The sequence below is a fragment of the Lagopus leucura genome, unplaced genomic scaffold, assembly GCF_019238085.1.
Source record: "Lagopus leucura isolate 7727_CA_CO unplaced genomic scaffold, USGS_WTPT01 Super-Scaffold_100103, whole genome shotgun sequence".
Lineage (NCBI taxonomy): Eukaryota > Metazoa > Chordata > Aves > Galliformes > Phasianidae > Lagopus > Lagopus leucura.
Window position 1 is genome coordinate 231,534 of NW_024962324.1, and position 26,707 is coordinate 258,240.

General features: G+C 44.0%; 1 protein-coding gene across 4 annotated transcripts in view; it reads left to right on the plus strand.

Moving 5' to 3' along the window:
* Positions 1-26,707, plus strand: part of DIP2B (disco interacting protein 2 homolog B) — a 61,740-nt gene that overhangs the window by 18,111 nt on the left and 16,922 nt on the right. For 2 of the 4 annotated variants that reach the window (XM_042887661.1, XM_042887658.1), the window contains exons 2-17: positions 8,984-9,055; positions 14,702-14,842; positions 15,316-15,441; positions 16,667-16,879; positions 19,125-19,268; positions 20,019-20,138; positions 20,704-20,901; positions 21,139-21,230; positions 21,707-21,817; positions 22,449-22,572; positions 23,080-23,189; positions 23,932-24,034; positions 24,561-24,625; positions 24,890-24,983; positions 25,498-25,617; positions 26,304-26,418. In XM_042887661.1, the coding sequence (XP_042743595.1) occupies positions 8,984-9,055; positions 14,702-14,842; positions 15,316-15,441; positions 16,667-16,879; positions 19,125-19,268; positions 20,019-20,138; positions 20,704-20,901; positions 21,139-21,230; positions 21,707-21,817; positions 22,449-22,572; positions 23,080-23,189; positions 23,932-24,034; positions 24,561-24,625; positions 24,890-24,983; positions 25,498-25,617; positions 26,304-26,418 (1,948 nt within the window). The remainder of the gene's footprint in view (positions 1-8,983; positions 9,056-14,701; positions 14,843-15,315; positions 15,442-16,666; positions 16,880-19,124; positions 19,269-20,018; positions 20,139-20,703; positions 20,902-21,138; positions 21,231-21,706; positions 21,818-22,448; positions 22,573-23,079; positions 23,190-23,931; positions 24,035-24,560; positions 24,626-24,889; positions 24,984-25,497; positions 25,618-26,303; positions 26,419-26,707) is intronic. The other 2 variants (XM_042887659.1, XM_042887660.1) reach the window with 2 other exon arrangements.

Here is a 26,707-nt window from a genome sequence, read left to right on the forward strand (position 1 = left end):
GAGAAAGCAGTTGTTAATGCTGTAAAATGACTGTGTGTGTGTGTTTCAGATTTGAATGTTTGGGAAAAACAGAGCATTTTGCTGTCTTCAGCAGCCATCACTTCCTCAGCTGCCCTTTTCTGTGGAGTGGGAGTGCCATCCTCATGAACACACGCCTGGTGCCACTGCCTCGAGGGAATCAAGATAGGGGGCACATGGGAGAACATTGTGACAGAAGTCTCATCTCTTTAGTTTTGCTGAATTCATTCTCATTGTTGAGATTTTTTGTTTGGGGGGTTGTCCTCCTTTGAAGTGCTGATGCTATTCACTGAGATATCTTTCTGTGTTCCAACACGTATGATCATCGAGCTCATCCGGTTACTTGCAATAGCATTTTCCCATCTGGAAATACATAATTATTGTGCCCTACTGCAGTGTGACGTGCCAGCCTGCATGCTAGCTTGCTCTGCTAACACTGTGTTTCAAAGATGAGAGTTGCATTTCCATACCTGAATACTTTGTGTTGAGAAGCACTGTTTGATCAATAGATAGCGGAGTAATTGCTCTTAACTTCTTTCTTTTCCCGTTCTGACATGGCATTCAAGAATCTAGCATTTAATTACAAGGGTAACCTGAGGTACAGATGGCCTGGAACAGGTTGCATCTCCAAACTGCTTTTCCAGATGGCTTGCAAAGGTGTTGGTGTTGTCAGACCTGGAGCGGGGTTACCTGTGGCAGTTGGCTTTTGTTAGAGAAATCAAAGCCTACTTCAGGAGCATTTGTTAGGTATTGCCATGTGTATGCCTTGAAAGGGTAAGGGATGGGTGTTGCACGCAGGAGAAGTAAAACTTCAATTTTAATCTTATCCCAGGTGAGTCCACTGTGAAAATAGTCAGGTGGTTTTCATAGAACCATAGGATGGCTGTGATTGGAAGGGTCCTTAAAGATCGCAGAACCATCGAATGGGCTGGGACTGAGTTGAGTTAGAAGAGTGTTTAAAGGTCACTGGACCATTGAATGATAGAATGGCTTGCATTGGAAGTGTCCTTAAAGATCATAGAACTGTAGGATGGTTGGGTTGGAAGGACCTCCAGCCCCCTCCAGCCCCATGCCTGCCCTGGGCTGTCCCACCCCTCCATCAGCCGCCAGGGCTCCATCTGTGGTTCTGAGCACCTCCAGGGATGGGGCAGCCACATTTCCCTGGGCACCCTGTTTCGATGTGGCCACATCTGCTGCTGAACAGAAGGCTGCTGAAATAAGTCAGGATTTTGTGTGTGAGAGCAGAGGAGGAAACACCCCCATGAAGAAGGATCTGCAGCCCCTGAGGCTGGGAGCTGTTTGGTTTCATTGGCTTTCCAGATGAGTCTTAATTATTTTGAAGCAAGATAAGGAGTTCTCTTTGGATGCTTGCATGTAGTGGTGTGTTGAAAACAGGCTTGATTTGGAAATTCCTTCCATGGTAGCCTGTCTTGTGGAGAAAGTGTGCTGTTTTGGATAGGTGAAGAGTTTGTGAGCTTTTCTAGTTGGGCTGGATGGACCACTCCTAAGAGAAGGTTATCAAAGCTCACTGTTGTCGAAGCTCAGTTTCTGCCTTCAGGAAGACCATGATGCACCCAGTGAATAACTGCTGAATCACGGGGCTGCTGCTCTTGCACAGAGTTTAGTCATTTCCTGGGAGACTTTTGTTTTCAGTCTGGTGGTGGAGGGCCAGGGCTGTGCAAGGGTTAAAAAAATGTGAATTTCTGCTGGGGTCTGTGATCAGCAGGTTAGTCAGAAGAGTGTTCTGCCTTCTCATGGCTGATCTGCTTCATTGGGGTTGGAAAATGCATCGTGAGTTGTTTTACTCAGCACTTCACTCAGTAAAGTAACTGTGAGCATGGTGAGTTCAGAGATGCATGCACGTGGTGCTTGCTGCTTCTCCTTGTTTAAATGCAGTGTTTTGGAGCACTAGGAGCATTACAAATGTAACAACAAACACCCGAGCCCAAATTCTGCTGATGGACTTTGTGTTCAGAGTAGGTGAAAGCAATTCACTTGAACAGATTTTTGTAAAATGGTACTTGTGACAAAGCTGTAGTTTACTGCCATGTGTAAGACTCAGAAGGGAAATTGCATTTTCCCCCCGTGACATGCTGCAGTTATTGAAAAGATTGTTATTTTTTTCCCCAGGACGGGGTTAGATGCAAGATTTATTACTTGTTTATGGGATTAAGCTATTTGTGTGCGTGTGCTGGCTTTATTGGTAACATGTAAAATTTATATGGCTGCACTTTGCAACGTAATAGCTAGTATTAAAATGGACCTCAGTAATTGTATTTTGCAGATATTTGTTAGAGGCTATGAACCAAGCAAGTTTTAATAGAGCTCACAGGATTTAGTGCTGTGTTTAAAGGCCTTGAGTTTGTACTTACCTGTTGTTAAGATGTTGGCCGTGCATCAGTTGCTGATTCACATGTGTATCACACATCCTTTTGCTACAGGTCTGAGCTAATGAAAGCATCTCTGCCTTGCAGTTCTTGCGTACGGATGAATGAGAAGCAGGGCTTAGTTTGGCTGCATGCTCATTTGATAACTTACCTGGGGAGCTCCTTGGAAGAACCGAAGCCCAGAACGCTGGGGTCACGTTGACGCTGTGAAAACCGTGCGCATGTAACGTGTAGGAATGTTCTTGTGTCTGCTCCAAGGAGAAGAACCAACAACCCCGCAGCTCATACATGAGAGGCTTTTTTATTTATAGTGGGAAGCTTCCAAGTATTTTTCAGCGTCCTGAACTCATTTTGCTAACTCAGGACAGTGCTGTTTTCAGCGGCGGTCACACTGAGATTCCATACGTGTCTTTTTTGTGGGAAAAGGGAAGGCTTCTTAGCTGGAGCTGATCCGGTGCCACCTCCTTCCCGTTGCCCACCCCCTGCTCACAAAGACAACTCAGCTCTGTCCTCAGCTCACCCAGGTTGGTGATGCGCCACATATGGCATCTAAGATTACAGCCCATAATACACGGGCCGAGACGGGTGACACGAGGACACTGGGTCATCTGGAGCTCTGCAGTGCTGTTGTAAGACGGCGATCCTTCACTGAAGTTTCTGAAGCAGTTGTGTTTGTTGTCTAAAGGTAAAACAGCCGCAGCAGCAGCAAATTAAAAGGGCTTAAGGCACACAGTGGCACAGAGCTGCCACCGAACCACGCCACAGAAATCTCATCCTCAGCTGCACTGCTTGGAAGAAATAAATGCCGAGATTAAAATAGTTCGGTGAAAAGAGTGTGGAACAGAGTCTGTGAGGTGCTGGAGCCAAGTAGGCTTGTAGTGGGTATGGATTAATCTGGAGCTGATCTGTCTGTGAAACTTGGGAGTGCTGAACCATGGCAGTGTAATGCTCCCACTCAACAAACACAGCTTTGTAAGACTCGCTGTTTTTTTCAGCCGCCTATTCATGTTCTTAATGGGAACAGAATGGTGCAGTTAAAGGGAAAGTGCGAGGCACAAACCTGTTCTGTTTGTTTTTATTTTGGGGGGATGTATGGATCCAGTAAGGCTTGCTTTCTTTCGAAGAAATCATTGCCTTTTTTTTTCTTTTTCTGGGAGACTGTGTAGTTTGCAGAACTTGGTGTTGTTTTCAAGGAAGAAACCTGATGTATGCCTTCACCAGAAGAGGAAGGGATCTCTGAATCTGCATCATCACCTGGAAAGAGACTAAGCGAGGGGACTGACTCAATTCAAAGCATAGTTTTACTGGTGAATTCATGGCCCGAGAGCGTTGGGATTGGCAGGTATGCTCTGTTTGGACACGTGGCCTTGGAATAAAGGTCCCACTGTTGCCTTCTGGGCTGCTGCAGCCTGGGATTGGGAATGTCCTAGCATCAAACCCTGGTAAAACAGTGGCAGGGCGTGCCTAGGAGTTCCCTGTTGTCCACAAGTGGAAGGAAGATGAGCTCTAACTCGAGAATAAATGAAGGAGTGGCAACAGCATGTGTTCCTGAAGTGCGTTTTGGTTCGATGGCTGTTTTCTGCCTGGGCCGTAGCTGAGATGCTCCGAAGTGCTGACATGCGTACTTTTCCTTATTTTGAATTTCTCAAGCATGCCACCTGATGCTTGAAAGGCCTTACCTGGACGTGGCGTGCAGCAGAAGACCACTCTGGACTTTCAGCTGCACTTCTGGGGTTTCAGCATCTCCACTTGTGTCTGCTTCTGGACGAGGACAGGGAATCCAAAACGATCGGAGTGATTTTTGTGTTTGTGCAGAGGAAGTGAGAGGTGATAGAGCTGCAGGGGATGCGGGCTGAGGCGTGTGCCCAGGGATCCGAGGGGGGAGGAGGGCAAAAAGGCAGAGCCACAAAGCGCTTGTGTGAGTAAGACCTGAAGTACAGATGCAGAGGTGATAACGTAATTCTTTCCTTTCTTCGTATGATTTTGTCACGGTGTTTGCTGTTGAGTAAACAGAGCAGGTATCTGTATTTTGGAGCTAATGAACATAACCGGAAGCCTTGTCAAGGTTCTCTGTTAGCAGCAGCTGCTAGAAACATCCAAACTGTGTTTCTGCTGTTGTTTTAAAAGCATACAAACACTTTTTCAAATGCATACACGCTCATTTCGAATTTGAATCTTCTGCTTGATACAGTCGAGTGTTTGGAGGCTTTGTTGGAGAGATGCTGTGTGCTACGTGATCATTTTCCTTAATTTCTCCAGTGGAGTAATTATGGTTTTGTTAGACAGTAAATGATTCAGTGTTCTCATTCCATGGGGGAAGGGGAGCGTGGATGTTGAAAGAGGAGCATTGTCAGAGCATAGCAGGATTAGCTGGTGTTACCACCTTACACTGATTGAGCACCGCTCTTTAGAGCAGATCATCAGCGCTAATTGCTAAAAAGCAGCCTGGCGTCACAGGGCGGTGAGGCTCCTGAAGTTTTCAGCTCCTCTGTTGCAGGATTTGAATATAGGTGCAGCTCTGGGCTGGTGGTTGGGGCTGGCCGGGCGTCCTGCTGCCCTGCGGAAGCCTGGAACTCAGGCTTCACTTCTCAGTTCTGAACAGTTGGAAAACACGGGTTGGATGCATATGATGAGGATGAACTCTGTGAGGAGGGAATCTCAGGCTCCATTTTGGCGTTTTCTTAGGGAATTCCCTTAAATGAGATATGTTTAATCACAAACAATCCTCCTGGATTTCATCATGGACTCGGGACCCTTCTCCTGGTATTCCAAGCAGTGAAAAGCGGCCGCTCCATTACTTTGTTGTTTCTGTGAGCCATAAATCGAGTCATTTCCCACTCTGACTCCAAGGAATGGCATCCCTGATGTGTTTGCAAGACCTGCTGTGTCTTGAAAAGTAGAATATTTTTAACTTCTTGTGAAACTGTCAGAAAGGAAGCATTGGAGGAGGGGGGTGGTACAGGAATAGGCAGCAAGGGGAGGAATGGCTGAAGCAGTGCAATAGAGGAACCTGTCCTGTTTCTGGTTCATCAAACGCTGTGCACACGAGCAGGAAAACTGAGCTGTGGCAGCACAGGAGGAACCTTCTCACGTGGGGATGAGTTATCCTCTGCATGCTGGAGCTTCGGTTGGGATGGAAGAAGCTGTGAGAGGGGAACGGCGTGTGCGAGGCTGATGGGATGGGTCACAGCAATGGAGGGGATGTGGCTGTGCTTCAGCCCGTTCTGGTGACCCATGGCCGTAGCTTACCAGAGCCGAGGCCTTCAGGGTGAGGAGGTGAATAGGATTTGCTGAAGTTGGGCTGAAGGCAGCGTGGGGAAGCGTTGGCTTTTGAGACACCAGGAAAGGTTGCGATGTGGGAATCTTAAACGAAGCTGAAACGCTGCTTTCTTTTGACAAGAATTCCTTTTCCTCAGCAGGGCCTCCTCAGCATGTGGAGGCACGGCCATGGCTTAGACTATGGATAAATATAGCCCACAACTGAGCAGAAACAGTTGTAGCTGGGAGAGGGCCAGAGGAATGCCTCAGCTGAAGTGGTTTTGTTTGTGACTTCTTTCCTAGGGATGAACAAACGCTGGCACCGTTTTAACGCTACATTGTCAGCTCTCCTTGCTTTTGCATCTGTGCAGAGAGGGGATATTCTTCTTGGGTTGTTTGTTAGCTATCTGGGAGAATTTAACGCATCAAATGTCACGAAACATTGAATTGATGGAAGCGGGGTTGATGGAGATTTACCAGGTTTATAGAGCAGGAGTGAATGGCTCTGGAGATTGCAGCCCCGTTGTCTTTGTTCTCTTCCTGTTGCTGTAATTTATGATTTTCTGTGAGGAAATCCGCCACCTAGCCATGTCCATTTCCTGTGGAGCAGCAGAGAGGAGAGAGCATGGAAGAGAATTTTCTCTCGGTGGGTCTTTGATTTCTGTCTCAGTGAATTGATACCAAATGTGGCCTGTGTGGGACCAGAGAGATCACACTGCGTTCCTTCCACTTGTGCAGCACTTGGAAGGACATTTGTTTCCTTCCTTGTGGTGTCGGCTCTGCCATAGCTCTTGTGGTTGTGGTAACCAGACCTTGGCTTTGTTAAGATGATCTCATACCCATCACCCGTAGCTGCACACAACCTTATTTTTCCTGAGTCTTGCTGCCTGCATCCTGCTGGTGGTTTGTGTGTGTGTTTGTTTCTGTGTTTGTTTACAGGCTGTACGTGGAAGTTCAGCAGAGCAGAGTTGCGATGCTGCAGGGAAGTTGCAGGAATTTCTCATCTTGATTTCGCCTGGGTTTGACTCCTTGTAGCTTCTTTCCTGCTCTTGCCAAATAGCAGATAATTTTTTCTCTATTTGTTCGTGCTCTGAGAATCCTTTCAAGCGATAGTGATCATGTGGTAGTTAAGGTTGCACAGAATGTTTTGACCTGGGTTTCCTTGTGTTCTTCAATAGTATTTCACCTCCATTTCAGATTTCCAAGTGCAGGTCTGTGACCCATAGGGCTTGCATTCCTGTGATGCTGGGTTTGTTTTGCTGGTGGGATATTAGCGTGGAAGAAGCGATTGGAAAGAATTCTTTGCTGCCCAGTACGTAAAACAGAATGTGATGCTGTCAGTGCTTAAACAGAGCACTGGGATCTGTTTGCAGTGCCCTGGTATTCCTGAGTAATTCCAACAGCTTTCTGTGGCAGACGTTTCATTACATACACCGTGTAACCACCAATGTCAAGAGTCCAATTAAGTGTTGGGGAGAAATTAATCGCAAAATAACAGACTACAAACAGATCTGTGGGTTGGCTTCCAAGGGAAGTCCCTCCCCTTCCCATGCAGGTTTGTTTTTCCTGATGTGGTTGTTCCCCCCCTGCTCTGTTGGCCACCCAAAGGAGGCAGTGCAGGGAATTGGAGCAGCTCCCAGAACGGAGAAGCAAAGCACGGATCAGTTTGTAGATCTAGCTTATGTGCTCAGTGGAAGTATTACCCCTTTGGTGCATGCTCTGTGTGGGGCTTTTCTGAAGGTGAAGTTTTCTAACACGAGCAGCATACCTTTCTTATGAGCTGGATTAATTGGACTGAGCTGTACATTGCAATCAAGCATTAAAATTAATGCTTTGCTTGGCATTTCAGTGCTTCATGGACATTCTAATTTTCTATTGCTGGATTAGCTTGGACTTGTTGGGGCCTGACTCAAGCTCAGTAAAAGAGAAGAGAGATAAAGTTGCGTGTGCAAGTGCACACCCTCTGCCAAGCAGTGCCTTTATCCATTTCAGCCCTTGCTGTCGGTGTTGAATGATGGAGATCTGACTGTCCAGGAAAAGGAGCTCACTCCGTTCCCTCTTCAAGCTTTTCGGTACTGCAGAATCACCTTCATAACCAGAACGGCCACTGAGCTGTGCTCCATCAGCCATGCTGGGGGGCTTTCAGCCTAAACCTTTCTGATGTGACCCTCCTGTCCAGCTGAGCTGAGCTGAGCTGAGGAGCAGCAGCCATTGCTGATCAGTGCCTAATGCTCTGCAGCCCTGTGCTAATCAGGCTCATGGCAAAGCAGCCTGCTGCTCACCATCACTGTTTCTTGCTGTGACACGAATGTGGGCTGTACTCCAGCTTGAGTAAGGACAACCAAATAACTCTGTTTTCTTATTGCTGTGTATTTGATCGCTTCCAGTCTTTGAGCCCTGAGAGAGATGAGGTTATAAGTGCGGGTCAGGCTAAGAGAAGGCTTGAAACGCTGCAGGGCTTTTTGTTTTAATCCCTTCAAGGTTTCCTTCTTTCTTGTGGTTCTGATGTAATGTGAGAAATTAAAACAAAAGACAGCAGCCAGATGGTACATCTCCAGGATCAGACAGATTAGGGTTTTGTTGTTTTTTTTTTTTTTTTTAAAGGGAAAAGTTTACTAATACTTCTCTAGAGTTTTTGCTTCTGTGGAGCTCAAGCTCCTATCTTCTGCATCATTCTGCTAGCAGGCAAACGATGGAATCACAGCTATCAACAAGTTAAAAAACAAACAGCAGCTTGCTTTCACTGAATATCAAACCAATGCAAATAAGTCTGATCTTCTGCATCACACCACGTGCTTCCAGAGCAGTAGTCTTGAAGTTGGCTCTGTTCATCCTTACCTCACTCTGTAGGTGCTCTGAATAATGTTCCTTCTAGCAGTGGGCTCACTTTTATTTGCTCAATTTGATTACTTTAGGACCAGGCTCTGAACATGCACTTTGCCCTGTTGTTTGGGAATGGCTTTGTACAGCCATAGCCAAGTTGGCTTTGTGGTCACACAATATTCTCATGCACTCTGAGTTTTCCTTTTTAGGTTTTCATGGCTTTGATATTTGATTTAGATAGCTGTTCTGATTCAAATTATTGCATTTAAATAGTGTGTTGTGTATATCTGTGATCCCAAGGGAAACTATGGGAACTGTACTGTAAAGACTTTGAAATCATAATGTACTCACATGGATTTGGTTTCAGATTTCCTTTGGCGAATGCATTGACATGTTCAGGTGAAACTTTCGTATCGCTGAAAAGAAAAGGGAATGAAACTGGACCACATCCTCAGCATTCTGTTTGTTTTAAGTGATCTTTCTCTTCTTGATTTTAGGAGACATCACACAAAAGGGTTATGAGAAGAAGAGAGCAAAGCTCCTGGCTCCGTACGTCCCTCAAACACAAGGTAGGTGCTTCTTGGGGTTGTTGTAATGCTTTTGCATAGCCTTGACATGAAAGGGATCCGTGAAATGGCTGTGGAGCGCAGCCCTGACGTTTCATTGTCCGCCTCTGAGCCATTCTGTTTAGATTTGCGTTTCCTTAGCTGTCTAATAATTACACTTGTGCAGTTTGCATGGCTGCCAGGAAAGCATGGGCAGTGCCTTCAGTTCCCTGGCTCATCCAGAGCTCCAGGGATTCCTGCCGGTTCCGCTGTTTGTTGGGGCTTTGTGGGGTGCCATCTGCACCCTGTTGTTACCTCTGTTGTGCGTAAATCACTTCCTGCTCCCTTGTCTGCAGAGAAATCAGGGCTTTGAATCAGTCATAAAGTGTGAGGTCCTCACAAATCATTCTTGAAAATTTACAAACAGATTGACTGCAGAGTTGGTACATATTGTGTCTTTCTTTCAGCCATCTTAATTCCCTGTAAGAGAAGCATCAGCATTTTAGTTTTGTGTTGGTTTATTTTACTGCTGAATTCACATACTTTGTTTACATCTGTTTCTTTTGGATCAGAGATCCTCAGCTATAGGTCTGACTCACAGCAGGATAATGATACATAGCTTTAAACTGAAGGACAAGGCTGAAAATATGTCCAGTAATTATTATGGGGTTGCTTACCCAAAATAATTGTGCTTCTGATATGCTTAACCATTCAAAACTAATCCGTCTGGCTCTTAGCAGTGTGGGGAGTGAATGGGTATGATAGGCAGCCGTGACTGGAGTTACTGTAATTTACTGAGACTGAGCCACTGCCAAGAAAAGAAAAAAGCAAAGGCTAAAAGTGCATTTATTGACAATCAGCACTGCTTCCACCGGGGAAAGTTTGTATGGGTTTTCTGAGGAAATTGCAGCAGTTCAGATGAATGCTTGAGCAATACAAAACAGCTCTTCTGCTGTTGTGTGGTAGCACCTGGACTCTGCAGCTCCAAACCGCTTGGTGCCTGGGTTGCTGGGCTGCTCCATCCCGGCTGTTTCCCAGCTGCATTTTGTTTGCATATTCAACAAGAGCTGTTGCTGTATCTGCTGCGTGAGACTGGCTGCTGCAGTGGGTGTTTATGTACAAAAGCAGTGTATTCTGATGGACTGAAGGCAGCAAGGCAAGCACAAGTTGTTTTTTAGCCTTCAGATTGTTGCAGGCAGCACCCTGAGTGAAGACTCCTCCCTGAACCACGGATGTGATAGGAATCTCTGAGGTCTCAGTGTGCACAATCAGTACCTCAGTATCAAATCTGTTTCTGTTATTTAAGGAAACCCAAAACTAATGCACTTGACTAACCCCTCTTTATGGTCTCTGTAAGTTGGTGTTTGTCAAGCACGTCTTGCAGTCTCAGTCCAGTGTGTGTACCAGCAGACCGTGAGCCATCCAAGCTCCTCTCCAATGTTCAGGTGCCTTCTTGGCAGATTGGCTTTCACAGAGCCCAGTGGAGGCTGAAGCTCTTCAAACTACTTTTCATCTGCCTGCAGGATGTGCCCATCACACCCATCACTTTGTGCACATTTGGTTTGTTTCATAAAATCTTGTTTAGTTAAGAGAAGAGGGGCAAAAAAAAAGAAGACAAGACTGTGGCCCTGCTATTTTAATTGCTGTGCTTTGCAAGTCTGCAGAATGAGCCAAAGTTTAGGAAGAGACGCGGGTTGATAGGAGGACAGCAATTAAGATCGCGTTTTGACTGCTGCTCTGGCTCAGCCCTCAGCTCTTTATGTATCCTGTAGCCAGATGCCTCTGTGTCTGGGAATCTCCAGTTGTAAAAATGCCGTTGAAATCATGCGTGAGGGATACAGAATCAGGTCACCCTTTAACGAGCGGAAAATTAATTTAGCTCCCAACAACAACAGAAAAATGTACTCCTGGCATTTAGCACGTTGCACTTCTCAAAGCTCTTGTATTGTCTCCATTGCGTAGATGTGAAAGGAGATGAAGGAAGGTGGAGTGGCATGCCAGGGCATGTCAGAATTGTAATTTGGGAGATTCTGATTGCTAAACCTGTGCTCCATTCCCATTGCCTCTGGGAACTTGCCTCCTTATTTTTGAGTTAAGGCAACAGTGTTGATTACCTAAAGATACGTGTTTTGCTGGTGCAACATCCATTTTTGTAAGTGGAATGTACTGAAGCGATGGAGATAGCATTCCTGGTCATTACTCCTGTTTCCTGCCAGCTGCTGCACAAAAAGGCTTTGGAGGAGGAATTCTGAGCAGTGCTCCAGGTTCTGCAGAGTGAGTAATGCAGCAGATTGCAGTGTTGCTTGTTTCACGTCATGCTGCTGACCAACCTTCTCCAAAACCGAATGCCACCCTGCTGTCACCTTGGTGTTAGTATCTTTCTAAATGAGTTTAGCTGTAGCTAAATGGAAGGCTGCAGGGAGGTATTGCTTTTGCTGGGATAAAGCTGGTGCTTTGGAGGAACTCTCAGTCATGTGTGACAACCAAAAAGACGTAACGCAGCGCTGTTTCTTTGTGAAATGCTTGTTGGGTGAACTGTTGTGGCACCTGGAGGTGGCACAGTTACTCACTGCCTCTTGGAAGGAGCCTTTGCTGTGGGCTGCAGGCAGACTTCTGCCTTGGGGAGCAGCTCCTGCCCGGATCAGTTGCTGCAAACCTGGAAAAGCACTTAGGGCTTTTTAGCTCAATCAGTGCGGATGCAGGAGTACCTCGTGCCAAAATTAGCAGCCCTTGCACAGAGACTTTTGGCAGAGTACGTTTTCTTGCTATTTAAGATAATTCTGTTCCTCTGCTAATGTGTAAAGGAAATTATATTCATTAGCCCTGACTCACTGTCAGACCTTTCTTTTTAGCTGCTGGAGTTCTGTGATCTTGCCCCTTTTTCTCTTCTCATCAAGAAAGAAACAAACTTTTAAAAATGACTGCATTTAGAAGGGAATATGGAGTGTGTACTGAACAGAGGGCTGAGCACAGCTGGGTGTGTTTTGTGTCCCAGTGCATGAGGGAAGGGTGTTGGAAACTGGGGAAACTGATAACGTTCAAAGCTGGTACAGTTTGATCTCTGAATTTTTGTAGTTTATGTCTATTTTGTTCCTTTGTTCATTTTTGTTATTCATGGATAGGTGGAAACATTACAGCTTTGTTATTTTACTCCTTAATTTCTTTGGAAATGAAGTGTTTCTGCTGTGCTTTGTGCGTGGCTGCCATGCGTGTCCTGTCCCCACAACCCGACACAACTCTGCTTTCCATTTTTCCTCTTTTTTCCTTTGTTTTTTTCCCTCGTTCAGCACTTCATTAATTTCAGACAGGAGCTGAAGTGGAATGGTAATACCCAGTGATAGAACAGCTTTGCCTAAACCTGTACATCACGCACACGCGCTGCAGCTTAGTGCTGTTGGAAGAGTTTCACCCTCTTACAAGATCTGACTTGCAGCTGCCACACATGGGGAATCATTCCTGCTGAAGTCTGAGGGCTGTCACAGTTACAAATAAAGCTTAGCACTTGGCTCTTGGAAAGCAATTTGTCCATCTTCGAAATCGTTTCCAGGACTAAATCAATGGGAGATGTGATTGCTCCCATCATGTCTCGCACGGGGCAGTGCTGAGATCCATCTCAGTGTCTGAAATCTTCACAGCATGATGAGCTCTCAGCACAGGGAGAGAGCAGGGATGATTCTGGGAGTGCTGCTCGGGGTTTGCAAACCTCAGCTCTTTGTGTTTGTTATTTACACGGTTTTTATTTGGAAAGCTGTGGTATAAGGAATATCCCACACAAATGCTCTGTGCAGGGCTGTATGCAGAACAGCAGAATAACAGGTTTGCTGCAGTTTGTCAGATGAATGAGCCCTTCTGCCCTTGTTGTTCACGTGAGTGTTTCTCCTTCTTGATCATATGTGGTGCTTTTACTGATTCTTTTAGTCTAAAAATATTTTTATTATAAGAATTGCCAAAATCACCCATCGTCCGCCTTCAGCAAACTGCCAGATCAGAAAACATCCAGTTCTGCTAAAAAAACCAACGTCAATTAAAAATGCATCACATCCTTCAGAAACAAACCTCCAATTACTTCTCTCATCTCTGCAGTTTGCAGTTTTGCCAGGAGAAGCTGCAGCTGTGGCAGCATTGCTGTGAAGGGAGCGGTGGGCCGTCGCCTCTCACCTGTAGGGCTCAGCTCACCTGTGTTGCTTTCTTATAAGCACACGTGATCTGCTGCAGTTAAACACGCTGCTCCTGATGTGTGCTCATGTGCTTTATTGGGCTCCTGAGTTGTTAAGTGGCTTCAAGGTGTTCAAACGGCACTTGGTGTGCAGTGCTGCTCACCGACAAATGCGATCCCAGCATAGAGGGAGTGTTGTGTTTGCCTGGCAGTGCCCTGCAGAATAGATAAGGTGGTTCTGCAAGGCTTAGAAGAAAGAACTGACTATGAATGCAGTAATTTATTACAAATAGTGCTAAATGTGCTGCTGACATCTAGTGGGTACTCAGCTTTGTAAGTGATGAAATATCAGAAAGTGACGCTTCTCTTTGTTGTCTGTGAAGTTGTGTTGTCTTTGGATCAAAATAAAACTTTCCTTTATGATGAGGATAACTATGGCCCAATCAGGGGGCAGTTCTCTACTGCTGCTTGTATCCTAGATGAGCTCCCTTTGGTATTCAAAGAGATAATTAACTTCATTTGGATCACATGCAGTCTCTGCCTATGCAAATTTAACATGCTTGGTGCTATGCAAACTATAAGGAGGCTGTCTGATGAATTAGGATTTAGGATATATTAAGCTGTCAATTTTAAAGCTTTGGCTTACTGATCTTGCTTCAAGTTTTGGATGAATGATGCTGAAAAATTAACAGCTTTCAATGTAACAAATTAATATTCTGCTCTTTAGGGTGTTGGAAGGTGTAGGAGATGGCTGAAGGTTTCTGCAGCAAGTTGGGTGTGATTTGCTGGTATTATAAGTACCCTGAACTGGAGGTGCTTGCTTTGAGTTGTTTACGTAAAACCACACACTAAGAAAGTGGTGTAACTGGAATTGGAACCCAGCACTTGTGGTTTCCTCTTCATTTCTCTAATCCTTTGGTAGTTTGTGAGAATTCAGAAGCAGTGCATATTTAGTGACACAATTGCTCTTTTCTTGCGTGACTTCAGGTGACAACCTCATGGTAATTGCAGCTCTGTGACCTTTGGTTTTAGTCTTCAAGAAATTCCCACTGAGGCACGGATTCTAAAATTAAAATTCAGTAGCAACCATTGCTGACGTGCCTTGGAGAATTATGTAAAGCAGTAATTTCTTATCAGATTCACTGTATTCATGGGAAAACAAACTTTTTTGTGGTGTTGAAGCCACTCAGTTCTTGGCACATGCTGGAAGTTGCCCCTGCACTGGTTTGGTTATGTGAGCAGCAAAGGCTCTTGCCACTGCTGGTGCATTACTGGTTTTCCTGTCAGTAAGGCACGCTGATCAGTGCGGTGCTGGCTAACAAGCAGCTTCTGAATGGATTTTTCTATGTATTTTTGCAACTGAAGCTTAATTTGTAGTGCATCAGTCAGAGCCCTTTCCTCACCGTGCCCTTAACAGCAGTGCCTAAAAGTGTTGTGAATGAGAATGATCTCTAAAAACTGGCATCTGTAACCGTACCACCCATCACGCTGCTAATTCTGAACTGTCTTCCCAGGGGTTGATCCAGCTCTCCAGAAGGAATCCAGAACTCAGACCCCCACTCCATCTGCAGCTCCAGCCCCAGCTCCCTCCTCATCATCATCCAAATTTCACCGAGCCCGCTCAGGGGGAGCCAGAGATGAACGCTACCGATCTGGTAAGGGCAGATCCCCATCTCCTGGGGTTCTTGCCAGTGAAGGCTAATGGTCCCCCTGACCGAAAACACTGCCTTGGTTCTCTGTGAAGGAACATCAGACGTGTGGGACTGTAGCAGCTGAAGTGCAGAGTAGAAAATACAGATACCTCTTTGCCTTCTTGATTTTCTGGCTTGAATGCGACTCTCCAATACCAGTTGTTCGCAGAACGAAAAGCCTATTTTAGCCGTGTCTGTTGGTAACCAGGTTTGGTGAAGTGGCCGACAATAATTTACTTGTGGAATTGATGACTGCTGTGCAGATCTACTCTAGGAGGGCTCTTCGTGAGATGGCAATATGTAGTCGTTTGGGAAGGTGCAGTAAAAAGGGGGTTGTGTGTGTGTAGAAGGCAAGCAGTAGTTGAGCATATGTAAGCCTTGTGTGTTTTTTCTCCTCTACTGTTGCAAAATTGAGCACGTTAACTTCCATTTTGCAGATATCCACACGGAAGCAGTTCAAGCAGCACTGGCAAAACACAAAGAACAGAAAATGGCCCTCCCCATGCCCACAAAAAGGCGATCTACTTTTGTTCAGTCTCCAGCTGACGCCTGCACTCCCCCAGGTTAGGTTCTCACAGTGTGACTGTCTGTGTGGATGTTAAGGTATGCATTTGTAACAGTTTCCAAAATTAAGAGGTTGCAGCTTTCAAAATATACACGATCTTCTGCACTTTTGTGGGTAGCTGCTACTCCTGTAGGGCTCTTGCTACTTTTGAGCAGCTGTTTTCATGGAGCTGCCGCTGGGACAGAGAAAATGAGTCCTCTTCTGGGAGCTTTTAAAGAATCAAGGAACTGAGGTTGGCAGGAACTGAGCTGGCCTTCTGTACTGAGGCTTCTTTTGCTTCCCCCACACCTATTTCAGTAAAAGCCCTCATGATTAGGAATTGACATGAAGCTGCGCTGTTAGCCCACTTCACTCATAACTGTTCTTTTACCTCCTTTTATCTTCATTTCTTTCGGGTGCCTTTTCCTGGTGTCTGTCCAGGTCTCAGCTTTATACTAGCTTGTCCTGTACAGCAGCAAATTCTGAGCTGTGGGCACCACACAAATAAAGGTTAGCATTCACTTAGCATCAGCTGGAATCAGACTTTTCCTCCAGCAGATAATCACTGTGAAGAACAGGTAAGTGTTTGTACATAGCACAGCTTAATGTGTCAAGTAATGAGTGTTTTATTCATGGTAGATTTATTATTTTGCAACTTTAGGACAACAAAATATCTGTTTGCATGGAAATGCAGGATGTGGTTCCTTTTGTGGTTTTTCTCCCCCTCCCCCCCTTTGTTTTGTTTTGTTTTGTTTTCTGCCATTGAAAGGGACCCATTTAAAATACCAGACAAAAGCATTTTCTGCATGTGGCCTTGGCACATTTGTTTCCCAGTGCCTGCATTCTGCTTTGTTGCGTGAATTTTCACTTTGACAGAGATACTGAGCCCTCACTTTCCATTTCAGAACTACCAGGGTTAGGCAATGCAGCATCTGATAACAGAATATGAATGGGAAAGTAATGAGACACAATGAAACGCGGAGAACCCACAAGGATACTTGCCTGTGTTGTGTCTTTTACATGCAGTAAACAAGGGCAGAACACCAGGAGTAAATGTATTCACATTGGATATGTCTGCTGCTTTAACTTTGTTTTGGCCTATTTAACTTTTTTTGACACAGCCTGTGAAAAAAGATCTTCATATTACGTGCCTGTGCCATTGATATGTGACTTGCAAGGAGAGCATGTTCAGTGCAATGTGCTTTTCCCTAAGCAGCTGGAGTTTCTTTTCTGCTTCCACACAGACACGTCTTCCGCATCCGAGGATGAGGGGTCGCTAAGGCGTCAAGCTGCTCTTTCTGCTGCATTGCATCAGAGCTTACAGAATGCTGAGTCTTGGATCAACCGATCTATTCAGGGGTCATCCACATCTTCATCAGCATCCTCTACACTTTCCCATGGAGAAGGCAAAGGGACCAGTGGGTCACTAGCTGATGTATTTGCCAATACTCGAATAGGTAGGAGATGGGTACGAACAGAAAAATTGCTTCAAGTTCAGACTGTATGTATAAAGCTGGAGTTGTCCATTGTGTAAGGGAAATTTGGAACGAGAGTTCAGTTCTGGTGAAACTTGATAGGATCACAACTTTTTTTCCTCTGTAGCAGTTTCAGAATGCTGGGTTGGTGGCAAAAAGGGGAAGTGGGGAGTAGGAGGTTCCTGAAGTAGGAGAGGTTCTGTGGTGTGATGAGGGCACTGACAGTGGGCATGACTTTGGTTCTGTACACAGCATCGCTTACGTTTACAGCTAGTTGAAGGTACTGCGTGCACAAAGCTGCCATGTGCAAATAGCATTTGACACCTGTGCCCTGCTTACAGGACATGGGCAGTGTCTTTGCCTACTGAGTGGGGGAAATGCTATATTTTAACATTCTGAATGCTTTATTGTTTGTGTTGTATCAGAAGAAAAACAAACAAACAGAAAAAGAACCCCACAAACAGCAGAGCAGCCAAATAGGAGAACAGCGGAGCATGTCATTCAGAGAAAATGGCTGCAGTGAAGTAAGATGTAGCGTAGATCTTTCCTGACTAGTCTGAGAAATAGTCAGCGTTGTGGTGTTGAGAAGATGGAGCATAAACCTACAGATCTGGATACCCCAGGCTCAGTTTTTTGAGGCTCTGAGGTGCTCCTTGCTGCTGATGCTTCTGTATGAAATTGCAGTTTGTTTTTGCTCTGTGTATGTTTCTTTATCTGCTGTTAAGGATACTACTGCATCTTAGGAAATGTCTGTTTGTTGTGTGCTCTCTGCTTTTGCTTAACTGGTTTGGGGCAAGCAGTGCCTAGAAGTGCTGGAATTTTTGTTTCTCTTTTGTTTTCCCCTGTGTTGTTTTTCATTTGTTTGTTTCTTTGCTGCAATGCAAGTTGTCTTCTGAAGTGGCAGACGGGGGGAGTTGCCTGTAAAATGTAGTCAAAGTAGTGAATCTGCTTATGAAGCACAGAGGCTTTTCTTAGTTGGGGAATGCAGAAAGCCACATTAACTTCTGTAATGAATTAAGGTAATCTAGCTTTTTATCTATAGAATAACTGCTGTCTGATGAAATTAGAAGTTTATGCAGGAAAGCATCGGGTTTTCTTGCTGCATTGACGCCACATTCATCCTAATTCAAAAGAATGGGAATTCTGATATACACAACTTGGTGCAGCTCTGTGGGGAGAAAGATAAAAAGCCCTGCAAATATTTGAAGTTGTATAAAATCTGAATCCTTCCCAGTGAGCTTAGAAGTTCAGCGCACGAGAAATATTCCTTGCCACCATATCTCCAAAGGTATGCAGTTCTTTCTTAGAGAGAGGAGCAGAGAATCGGTTGCAGAAGCCTTGCTGAATTTCCTTCAGACTGTATCTTTGTAAGCTCATGTGCAGTTTCAAGATTTGTTTTTATTCCCCTTCAGAAGCAACAGTTGCTACTTCTATTAAGCTAGAATAGAACATTTGTGCCCTATCAGATAATTGAGCCTATGGTGTTTTATAAAGAAATCCCATGTAAGCAAAAACTGCTTACTGAAGAAGTTGATGAGTTACTGAAATACGCAGTTATTGCAGTTTTGAAGCTTACAAACTCATCTGGAAAGCAGAACAGTGTCTTGCAACTTAAAGCAAAAGACAGACCCAGCTCACAGCTCGCAGGCTTGCACTGTGCAGCCACTGAGCTGGAAGAAATGTAAGCCTGATGTGGTTGTTTGATGTTCTGCAGTCAATAGACTGCTGCTTGTTTGGTTTTAGAGAGCTTTACTGGCCAAAACGAAAATTACATAGTAGAGTTCTAATAAGAGACATTACAGTACAGGTGATGCAGGTTTTTGTTCTGGGGTTCTGAATATTTCAGACATCGCTTGGATTTCAAACTTTTTTTTTTAACAGTACTGACTGTCAAGAGATAAGGTTGATTTTGAAGGTTTGTGACCAAAAACAAATTATCTAAATATTTTACCAAGCAGCTTTTCTGATGTGGATAAAACCACTCATCTTGTGCCTTTGTTTTCTGTTTTCTGGAATAGATAACATATGCTTCCCAGAGTTGCTTAATATTTAGGAAGCAACATGTTTAGCGTTATTAAGAGACCTTATAAATGCAACCCATTAAATTATTTTTAAGCTGGTTGGCAGCAGGTAATTAATGCTTTGCTTTTTCCATCTGATAAGAAGAGGTATATGTTAATTGTCACCTCAATTATCTTTTTTTTTTTTTTTTTTTTTTAATTTTTAGAAAATTTCTCAGTTCCCCCAGATGTCACAGCAACTACCTCCTCTTCCTCCACGCGCCCAGCAGCAATTGACCTTCCTCCTTCAGGGATCGTGAAGGGCATGCACAAGGGATCCAATCGGTCCAGTCTGATGGACACTGCCGATGGTATGGAACCTTTCAGAGCACACAGGTGTCACAATGGCCTTAAGGAAGGGTTTGAGTTGGGAGAACAAAACACGTGATTACGTTTGTCCCCTTTAAGCATTTCACAAGTTGGAAGTGGTTGTGTGCTATAGTGGTCACCTGCTTTTAACTGAACTGGAGAAAATTATAGCAGAAATAGCAGACTTTTTTTCTAGAAAGCAGTAGAAATGCATGGGTAAACTGTTAGCTAAAGTTATTGTCCTGGAGTCCTGAGAATGGCAGGTAAGATGAATGAAAGCGCATAACTTGAAGCTCTAATTAAGATCTCATGGTGCTGATAATAGTCACTGTAAGCTGTTTGGCACAAACCTTTGGGTGGAGGGGTGGCATTAATATCTCTGGTCTCACTGTGCCCCTCCTCTGCTGGCGATTCTTCCACTGCAGCTGATCAGTGCTGTGCGCAGGTGCAGATCTGTAGCCAATGGTTTACACTGAGTGCAGCTTGTCAGAGGAAATCAGGGAGATCAGACTTCAGAATGGAGTAAAAACGCCTTAAGAATGAGTTTTTATTCCTAGCATTTCCTCACCGCTGGGTTAATTGTAATTGATATTACACTTATTAGTGTCATCCTGCTTGGCACAAGTTTTAATGATGGAGCAATAGTTGAATGAGTGGACACATCAAGAGAAGTATCCTGCAGTGGAAGAAGGTAGGTCATGTGCATTTATAGAGGTGATGCACACTTTATTAGACAAATTCTTTCCCTTCAGGTGTTCCTGTGAGTAGCAGAGTCTCCACAAAGATTCAACAGTTGTTGAACACCTTGAAAAGGCCTAAGAGGCCACCTCTGAAAGAATTCTTTGTGGACGACTTTGAAGAAATTGTGGAAGGTAATAGCACTCAATGTTTTTGTGAATCATTTTTGATGCACGCAGTCCTGTACTTATTTATGCCTTTGTTTTTGATGTTGACTCGGATAGATTTACTATTTGCACTGTGTTCGTGAAGAGTCTGATTAAAAGAAAAAATGAAATAACACACTGTACTGCTGAGTTTTGTGGGGCCTCCACCATGCTGACTTCTTACAATAACTAAATGTACTAACAAAAACTATTTAAATGCTTAAAGACTCTTCCTCTGCTTAGGCTTCTCCACTTCAATTTCCAAAATTAGTTGTCTTCACTGGTTATTTCATTACAACCTTATTTTCTAAGCTTTTCTTTTATCCATTTCTGTGGTACCTTCCTCACTACTGTACTGAATACTTCTTAATGGCATTTTAGGAGAAGGCAGAGGTATTTTGCTGTGTGCAGGGCTTCCTAGAGAAGTGTCACGGGGTGGTTAAACCTGAAAGCTATAAGAAAAAGGCATTTGTTCTTAATGTGTCTTGTGGAATTAACTGCTCCAGAACAAATAGTGCAAGGTGTATTGGAAACATTGTTGAATTTCCTTCAGTTCCACAGCCTGATCCAAATCAGCCCAAGCCAGAAGGACGCCAGATGACGCCTGTGAAAGGAGAACCACTGGGAGTTGTTTGTAACTGGCCCCCTGCCTTAGAAGCAGCACTGCAGCGCTGGGGAACCACACAAGCTAAATGCCCCTGTCTGACAGCACTGGATGTTACAGGGAAACCAGTTTATACCCTCACATACGGTGAGTTGAGCCCTGGTTTCCATTGCTGAGCTGTTCCGTAGAAGCAGATAGAACACAGGAGTGTTGGTGTTAGTCTGATTGCAAACATCTTCCTGTTTTGTGGAGCTTTGTAGACAAAGCAGCGTAAGTGAAACAGAGGAGGTGACTGTGGATGGTTAAAGCAGTCAGGAATTGAAGTATTCTCTTGTATGCTGGATTGATTTAGAGTTGTACAAGTCTCTCTCCTTTGTGTTCTAGGCAAACTGTGGAGCAGAAGTCTCAAGCTGGCCTACACACTGCTTAACAAACTGGGGACCAAAAATGAACCTGTGTTAAAACCTGGAGATAGGGTAATGAGTTTGGGACTGTCTGGTTTTCCCTGTGAAGCACAGAGAGAGTTTTGAGGGCCTGTAACTTAGAACAGAGACCAAAATCTTGTTCTCCTAATAGCAAGGCACTTATCCCAGGAGCAGGCTGTTGGGGAAAGATGCTTTTGTGACTTTTCAGGCCTCCTGGCTCCTCCTTTTTGGCTCTGGACCTTGCAGTACATCTAAGGGAGAGCATCGCAGCTGGGAGAAATACAGTTTTAGAACTCTGTTTTGACTGTGTGCCTCTTCATATGTGTGTGGAATATGGGAATGCTGATGTGATTGCTTGGAGTAAGTGCATGTACGGATATGTGGAACAGTGCTTGAAGAAACCCCGTGAAAATTGCTCTCTTAAAATGAAAAAAAATAAAGTCTTCTGACTTTCAGTTACTACAGATCTGAACTTTGTATTTTTTTTCCTCATATTTCAACTAACAAAACATTTTTGTGAATTGCAGGTAGCCCTTGTGTATCCAAACAATGACCCAGTCATGTTTATGGTGGCATTTTACGGCTGTCTCCTAGCAGAAGTGATACCAGTGCCTATAGAGGTACCTCTTACCAGAAAGGTAACGTTGATGGAACTTAGAGGAGTAATAGGCAGATGTGGGATGAAAACCAAGTCAGATCACCAACCTCTGAAAGCGTTTCACAGCACAGAGCATCTGCCTCAGCCGTTCTCTATTAACACAACGTGTGAGGCCGTTAGGAACATGCAGTAGGACTTCAAAAACATGGAAAAATATATTGACCAGAGAGCTGTGCTGAGCAGCTGCAAATGGTCCATTTGCCTCAGTGCTGTAGTTTGGACAACAGTAGCACTGGCTACTATGACTGCAAGTGATACCTTTGGTGCAGGTAATATTGTGTATCTGCCTTCTGACTGATGCGATGGGGTCTCATTTCGAGCCTTGCTTCACATGTGCCAGTTTTTTTTATTTTTGCTGGAGGTTGAAGATGTGAAGTATTTTGTGAATACTCAACAAAAGCATTTTCTTTACCCTTACCAGATCTTTCACTATGTTGCCATATTACTTTATATCAAAAACTGTCTAAAAGTAAAGAATTTAGTAAGAGGAAACCAAGAATAACGGCAGATTTCCAGAGCATTACCAGTCTTTAGAATTTGGTAAGGGAAAAGCTGACTAATGTCATCTTTGAACAGGAATGACTCCTCCCCCTCTTCCTCTCTTTCCTCAGGATGCTGGTGGTCAGCAGATTGGTTTTCTTCTGGGAAGCTGTGGTATTGCTTTGGCCCTCACCACTGAAGTCTGTCTAAAAGGGCTTCCAAAAACCCAAAATGGAGAAATTGTTCAGTTTAAAGGTTAGATGGGTTATGTCGTCACTTCTGATTGTACTTTTGCTTTATCAGAACTGTTTGAAATTAGTTGTCAGAAGTCTGAATGCATTTTTCAGGGCTTAAAGTGAACAATTTTCCCAAGAGCATCTCTTACTGTTGTGGGCTTTGTGTGTATGGCGTAGATTGATTTGATGTATCTAACAGAACGACTGTGTTGATCTGGGAGTACAAGCCATGGTTTGTCCTCGTATCCCTTCAGTGCCGTTTAGCAGATTCAGAAGCAGTTTTATTAATGATGGAACAATCTATATTTAGGAATACTGCAGGGATCTTTCCTGAGTAGAGGAAGTGCCTTGCTGCCCACTGAACTCCCTGATGAGAAATGCCTTCTGGCTACCAGCTTGGATTGGATTGTTACTGCGTTTGCATAACTAAACTTGGATAAATGATGTGTTTTTGTGTATTCTTGCACAATATAAATCTGTCACTAAGTAAACTGTTATTAATGCTCCACTTTAATTTTGGCTCTAGGTTGGCCTAGATTGAAATGGGTTGTGACAGATTCAAAATACCTCTCTAAATCTCCTAAGGACTGGCAGCCCAACATCTCAGCTGCAGGAACTGAGCCAGCATATATTGAGGTAAGGAGTGAATGGGGAATAGAAAGTAGTTTCTGTGAGCTGAATTTAATGTTCTACTCATCAGAGGGAGAATGATTTCACCTCACAACCATAAACTTCTCAGTTTCTTGTCACTGAAACAAATCTCGCTGTATACGACCTGCAGTGAAGTGTATTTTAGTTGTGAATATTTTTTGTGGCCTTCGAGCACTGCTCAAAATGAATTGGAAAACACTCTTCCTTTTCCAGAAAGCTGGTAGTTGAGTCAGCCAGGCTGAGAAGTGTACTTCCTGTACCCGATAGCACAGATTTCTGGAACTACTTAAGCCAACAGCATTTTGAATTTTCTCTTCTTACCAGCAGAGTTTATTTTTGTTCGTAGGAGGCCCCAATAAGGCATCTCCTAGGAATTGCAGTGATTTAAGTAGTAACAGTAATTTGGCTATTCTAAATTAACAAATTGATTTGTCAGTTCTCTTATGGACACAGAAGGAGATGTTCTGAGAAGCAGTAGTAATGAAATGAGCGTTAATACGTTACGTTGCTGTCTTCATCTCTGGACCTAATCTGAATCTAATCTGAGCATTTGATACCTGAATCACTGGTTTTTCTGTGGTGAATGTTGCTTGTACTTTCCTACAGGAAAGGATTATTTTTTTGTGGAGCTTTAGAGGAGCAAAATTTCATTTAAGATGGACTCTCTTTTAATTTCCTTTGTGTGTAGAGCCCAGAGTCACACCATGACCTTTTTTTCCTTCTGTAGTACAAGACCAGCAAAGAGGGCAGTGTTATGGGTGTCACAGTGTCTCGGATTGCAATGCTGTCTCACTGCCAAGCTTTGTCTCAGGCCTGCAACTATTCTGAAGGTAGGTGAAGTCACAGAAACATCAAAGAAGTGCTGAGGGGGGAGAGAGGGAAGCAAATCTGTACATCCATTGACTGCAGCGTTATTTTTAGAGCTGTATGTCATAGTACTTTAAAATGCAGAGTAGGTCTTTTGAAAGCCATCACTTCATCACTTTTGATTTCCACTGCTTCTGAGAGTCAGCGCCTGAATGATATTCTCTAGTCTCTTCTGCTGCTGCTCATGCATAAGGAGGTTAAGACCCTTTCTGTTCCACTGGTGTCCATTAAATGCTGAAATGTGATTTTCTAACAACTTTCTGGGATGTGTTTCTTATGTTAAATTGATGTTTGGTTGCCTTCTTTGCATAACAAGGAATTCTGAGTAGTAGAATGTATCATCAGACAAACAAGGCTCTGCACTTGCTTTGCTGCTCTTGGAGCAGATCTGACAGTGTGAAATGACAGATCTGAATACATGCAGATTTGAGCATAAATAACAGCTGTCCAGGCACATCTTACTTCTAAACTACAACTTTCTCTTTCCAGGTGAAACAATAGTGAATGTTTTGGATTTTAAGAAGGATGCAGGGTTGTGGCACGGCATTCTCACGGTGAGTTGAGCCTTTAAAGACTTTCTAGAGCATTCATAACTTTGTAACTGACATTTGAGGAGATGGTTTAGGGACCACTGACTGTTAAGTCAGTCATACCTTTCTCTCTCCAGAGAATTGTGCATCTGGCAGGAAGTGTGGAAGCATCATCAGTAAATTTATGTGGCTTTGTAGTATGGAGAGGGCTTGGGAGCTGAGGGTGACTTCTGCTTTGTAATTCGTTTGGTGAGCATTTTCTCAAAAAGTCCTTTTTCTGCTTTTCAGAATGTAATGAACAAATTGCATACTATCAGCGTGCCCTATTCTGTGATGAAAACCTGCCCACTGTCATGGGTGCAGAGAGTTCATACTCACAAAGGTAACTGTAACTGTATGTTCCGCAACTTAAGCTTGAAGCTTTCAGAATAAATGAGAGAAGAGCATTAAAATCTGAGATGTTTTGGAGCCTCTCTTTTTGCTCTTCAGTGACAAATCAAACAGACCAAGTTGCTAATTTGTTCCAAAGCGTGCACAAAGTCTTAATCAGCAAACTGCAGAGAACTTCATAGGGACCTCACAACCTGTGTGCTTGAAATCAGTGCTTATGAGACAAAGAAAATAGTTGAGCACAGAGAGATCCATTGATCCCAAATCCTTAGTGGGGTGTTCAAGTGGTGCTGGTGGTCCTGGCATCTTGGAGAAGGGGCTGCAGCAGCTCAGGTGGTGGGAAGTGGCCTGCATGTAACAGCAGATGCTGTTCTGTGTTAGGGTTTGCTATCACTACAGGCTCAATGGCCTTGGAGTTTTCTCATCTGTAGTGTTAGAGTGTATTGAAAATGACTCATGGAAAACTTTCATTTATTCTGATACCTCTTTTTTGTGTTGGGTTGCAGCAAAAGTTGCTTTAGTCAAGTGTCGAGACTTGCACTGGGCCATGATGGCCCATCGAGACCAAAGAGACGTCAGTTTGAGTTCTCTACGCATGCTGATTGTAACTGACGGTGCAAATCCCTGTGAGTATGCCCATACTGCTGTTCTCCAGAGAGATTTCTCAGCAAGTTATTACCACGTGCTCAAATCTAACTCCTTTTGCAGAAGACATGTGTTAGGGTGTTAGGCACCACCAGAGCAGTGGTGCATGGCAGCTGCTGAGTCGTGGTCTGAACCACTGATTGAGCACCTAGGGAGAAGACCTGGACAGATGAGAGAGCACAGGTGAAAGCAATTCACCTGTGAACTGAGAAGGTGAAGCCTGGCTCCACCTTTCTTAGACCTCCTGTATGGCTAGCTAAGAGGCATAAAAAGGTATTTGTCTAGGTCGTACTAACTGGAAAGGATGACTGGAATACTGTTAGACCAGTTTTTGATTACAACCACTGCATGGAGACAGAGCCTGTGTATGTCTGCATACTGTTGGAAGTTTGGAAAGTATTTGCATTCTTGTTTTGTACTATTAATGTGTTGGGTTTTTTTATTTGTTAAAAACAAGCATCCTAACCCATTGCGGAGCAGAAAAACAGACCTGGTTTATCACAAGTCCTGTTCAGTAGACACTGATATCTTACAAGGTGTCACCTACAGTTTTTAGTAGTGATACTGTACGTGTTCTCTGCTAATAAGCTGCACTTATTTCTAGGCGGTTTTGGAGACTTTAAAAAACTATATATAAGATTATAGTTGAATATTTCTTTTTTTCCAGGGTCTGTTTCCTCATGCGATGCCTTCCTGAGTTTGTTTCAGAGTCACGGGCTTAAACCAGAGGCAATTTGTCCATGTGCCACATCTCCGGAAGCGATGACTATTGCAATACGGAGGTAATGGCTGCTCAGCACTGCAGTTTATCTGCTAGATTAAGTGATGCTGGCTAAGGCTTGTTCACACATCTGTTGGTCATAGTTGACTTCAGGATGTAATAAGCTCCACTGACATTTACTGTGTGTACTCAGGGTATTCAAGTAGCTAAATTGTTCAGCATTTCTCCTTAGGCGAGTGTTTTTTTTTCTCTCTAAGATGGGCAATATCTCAACAGGACCTTTAAGAATTCTGCACTGCTTTCTGAGTTGAAAATCAATAGGAGTTTATACAGCCACTTTCAGAGTCTGT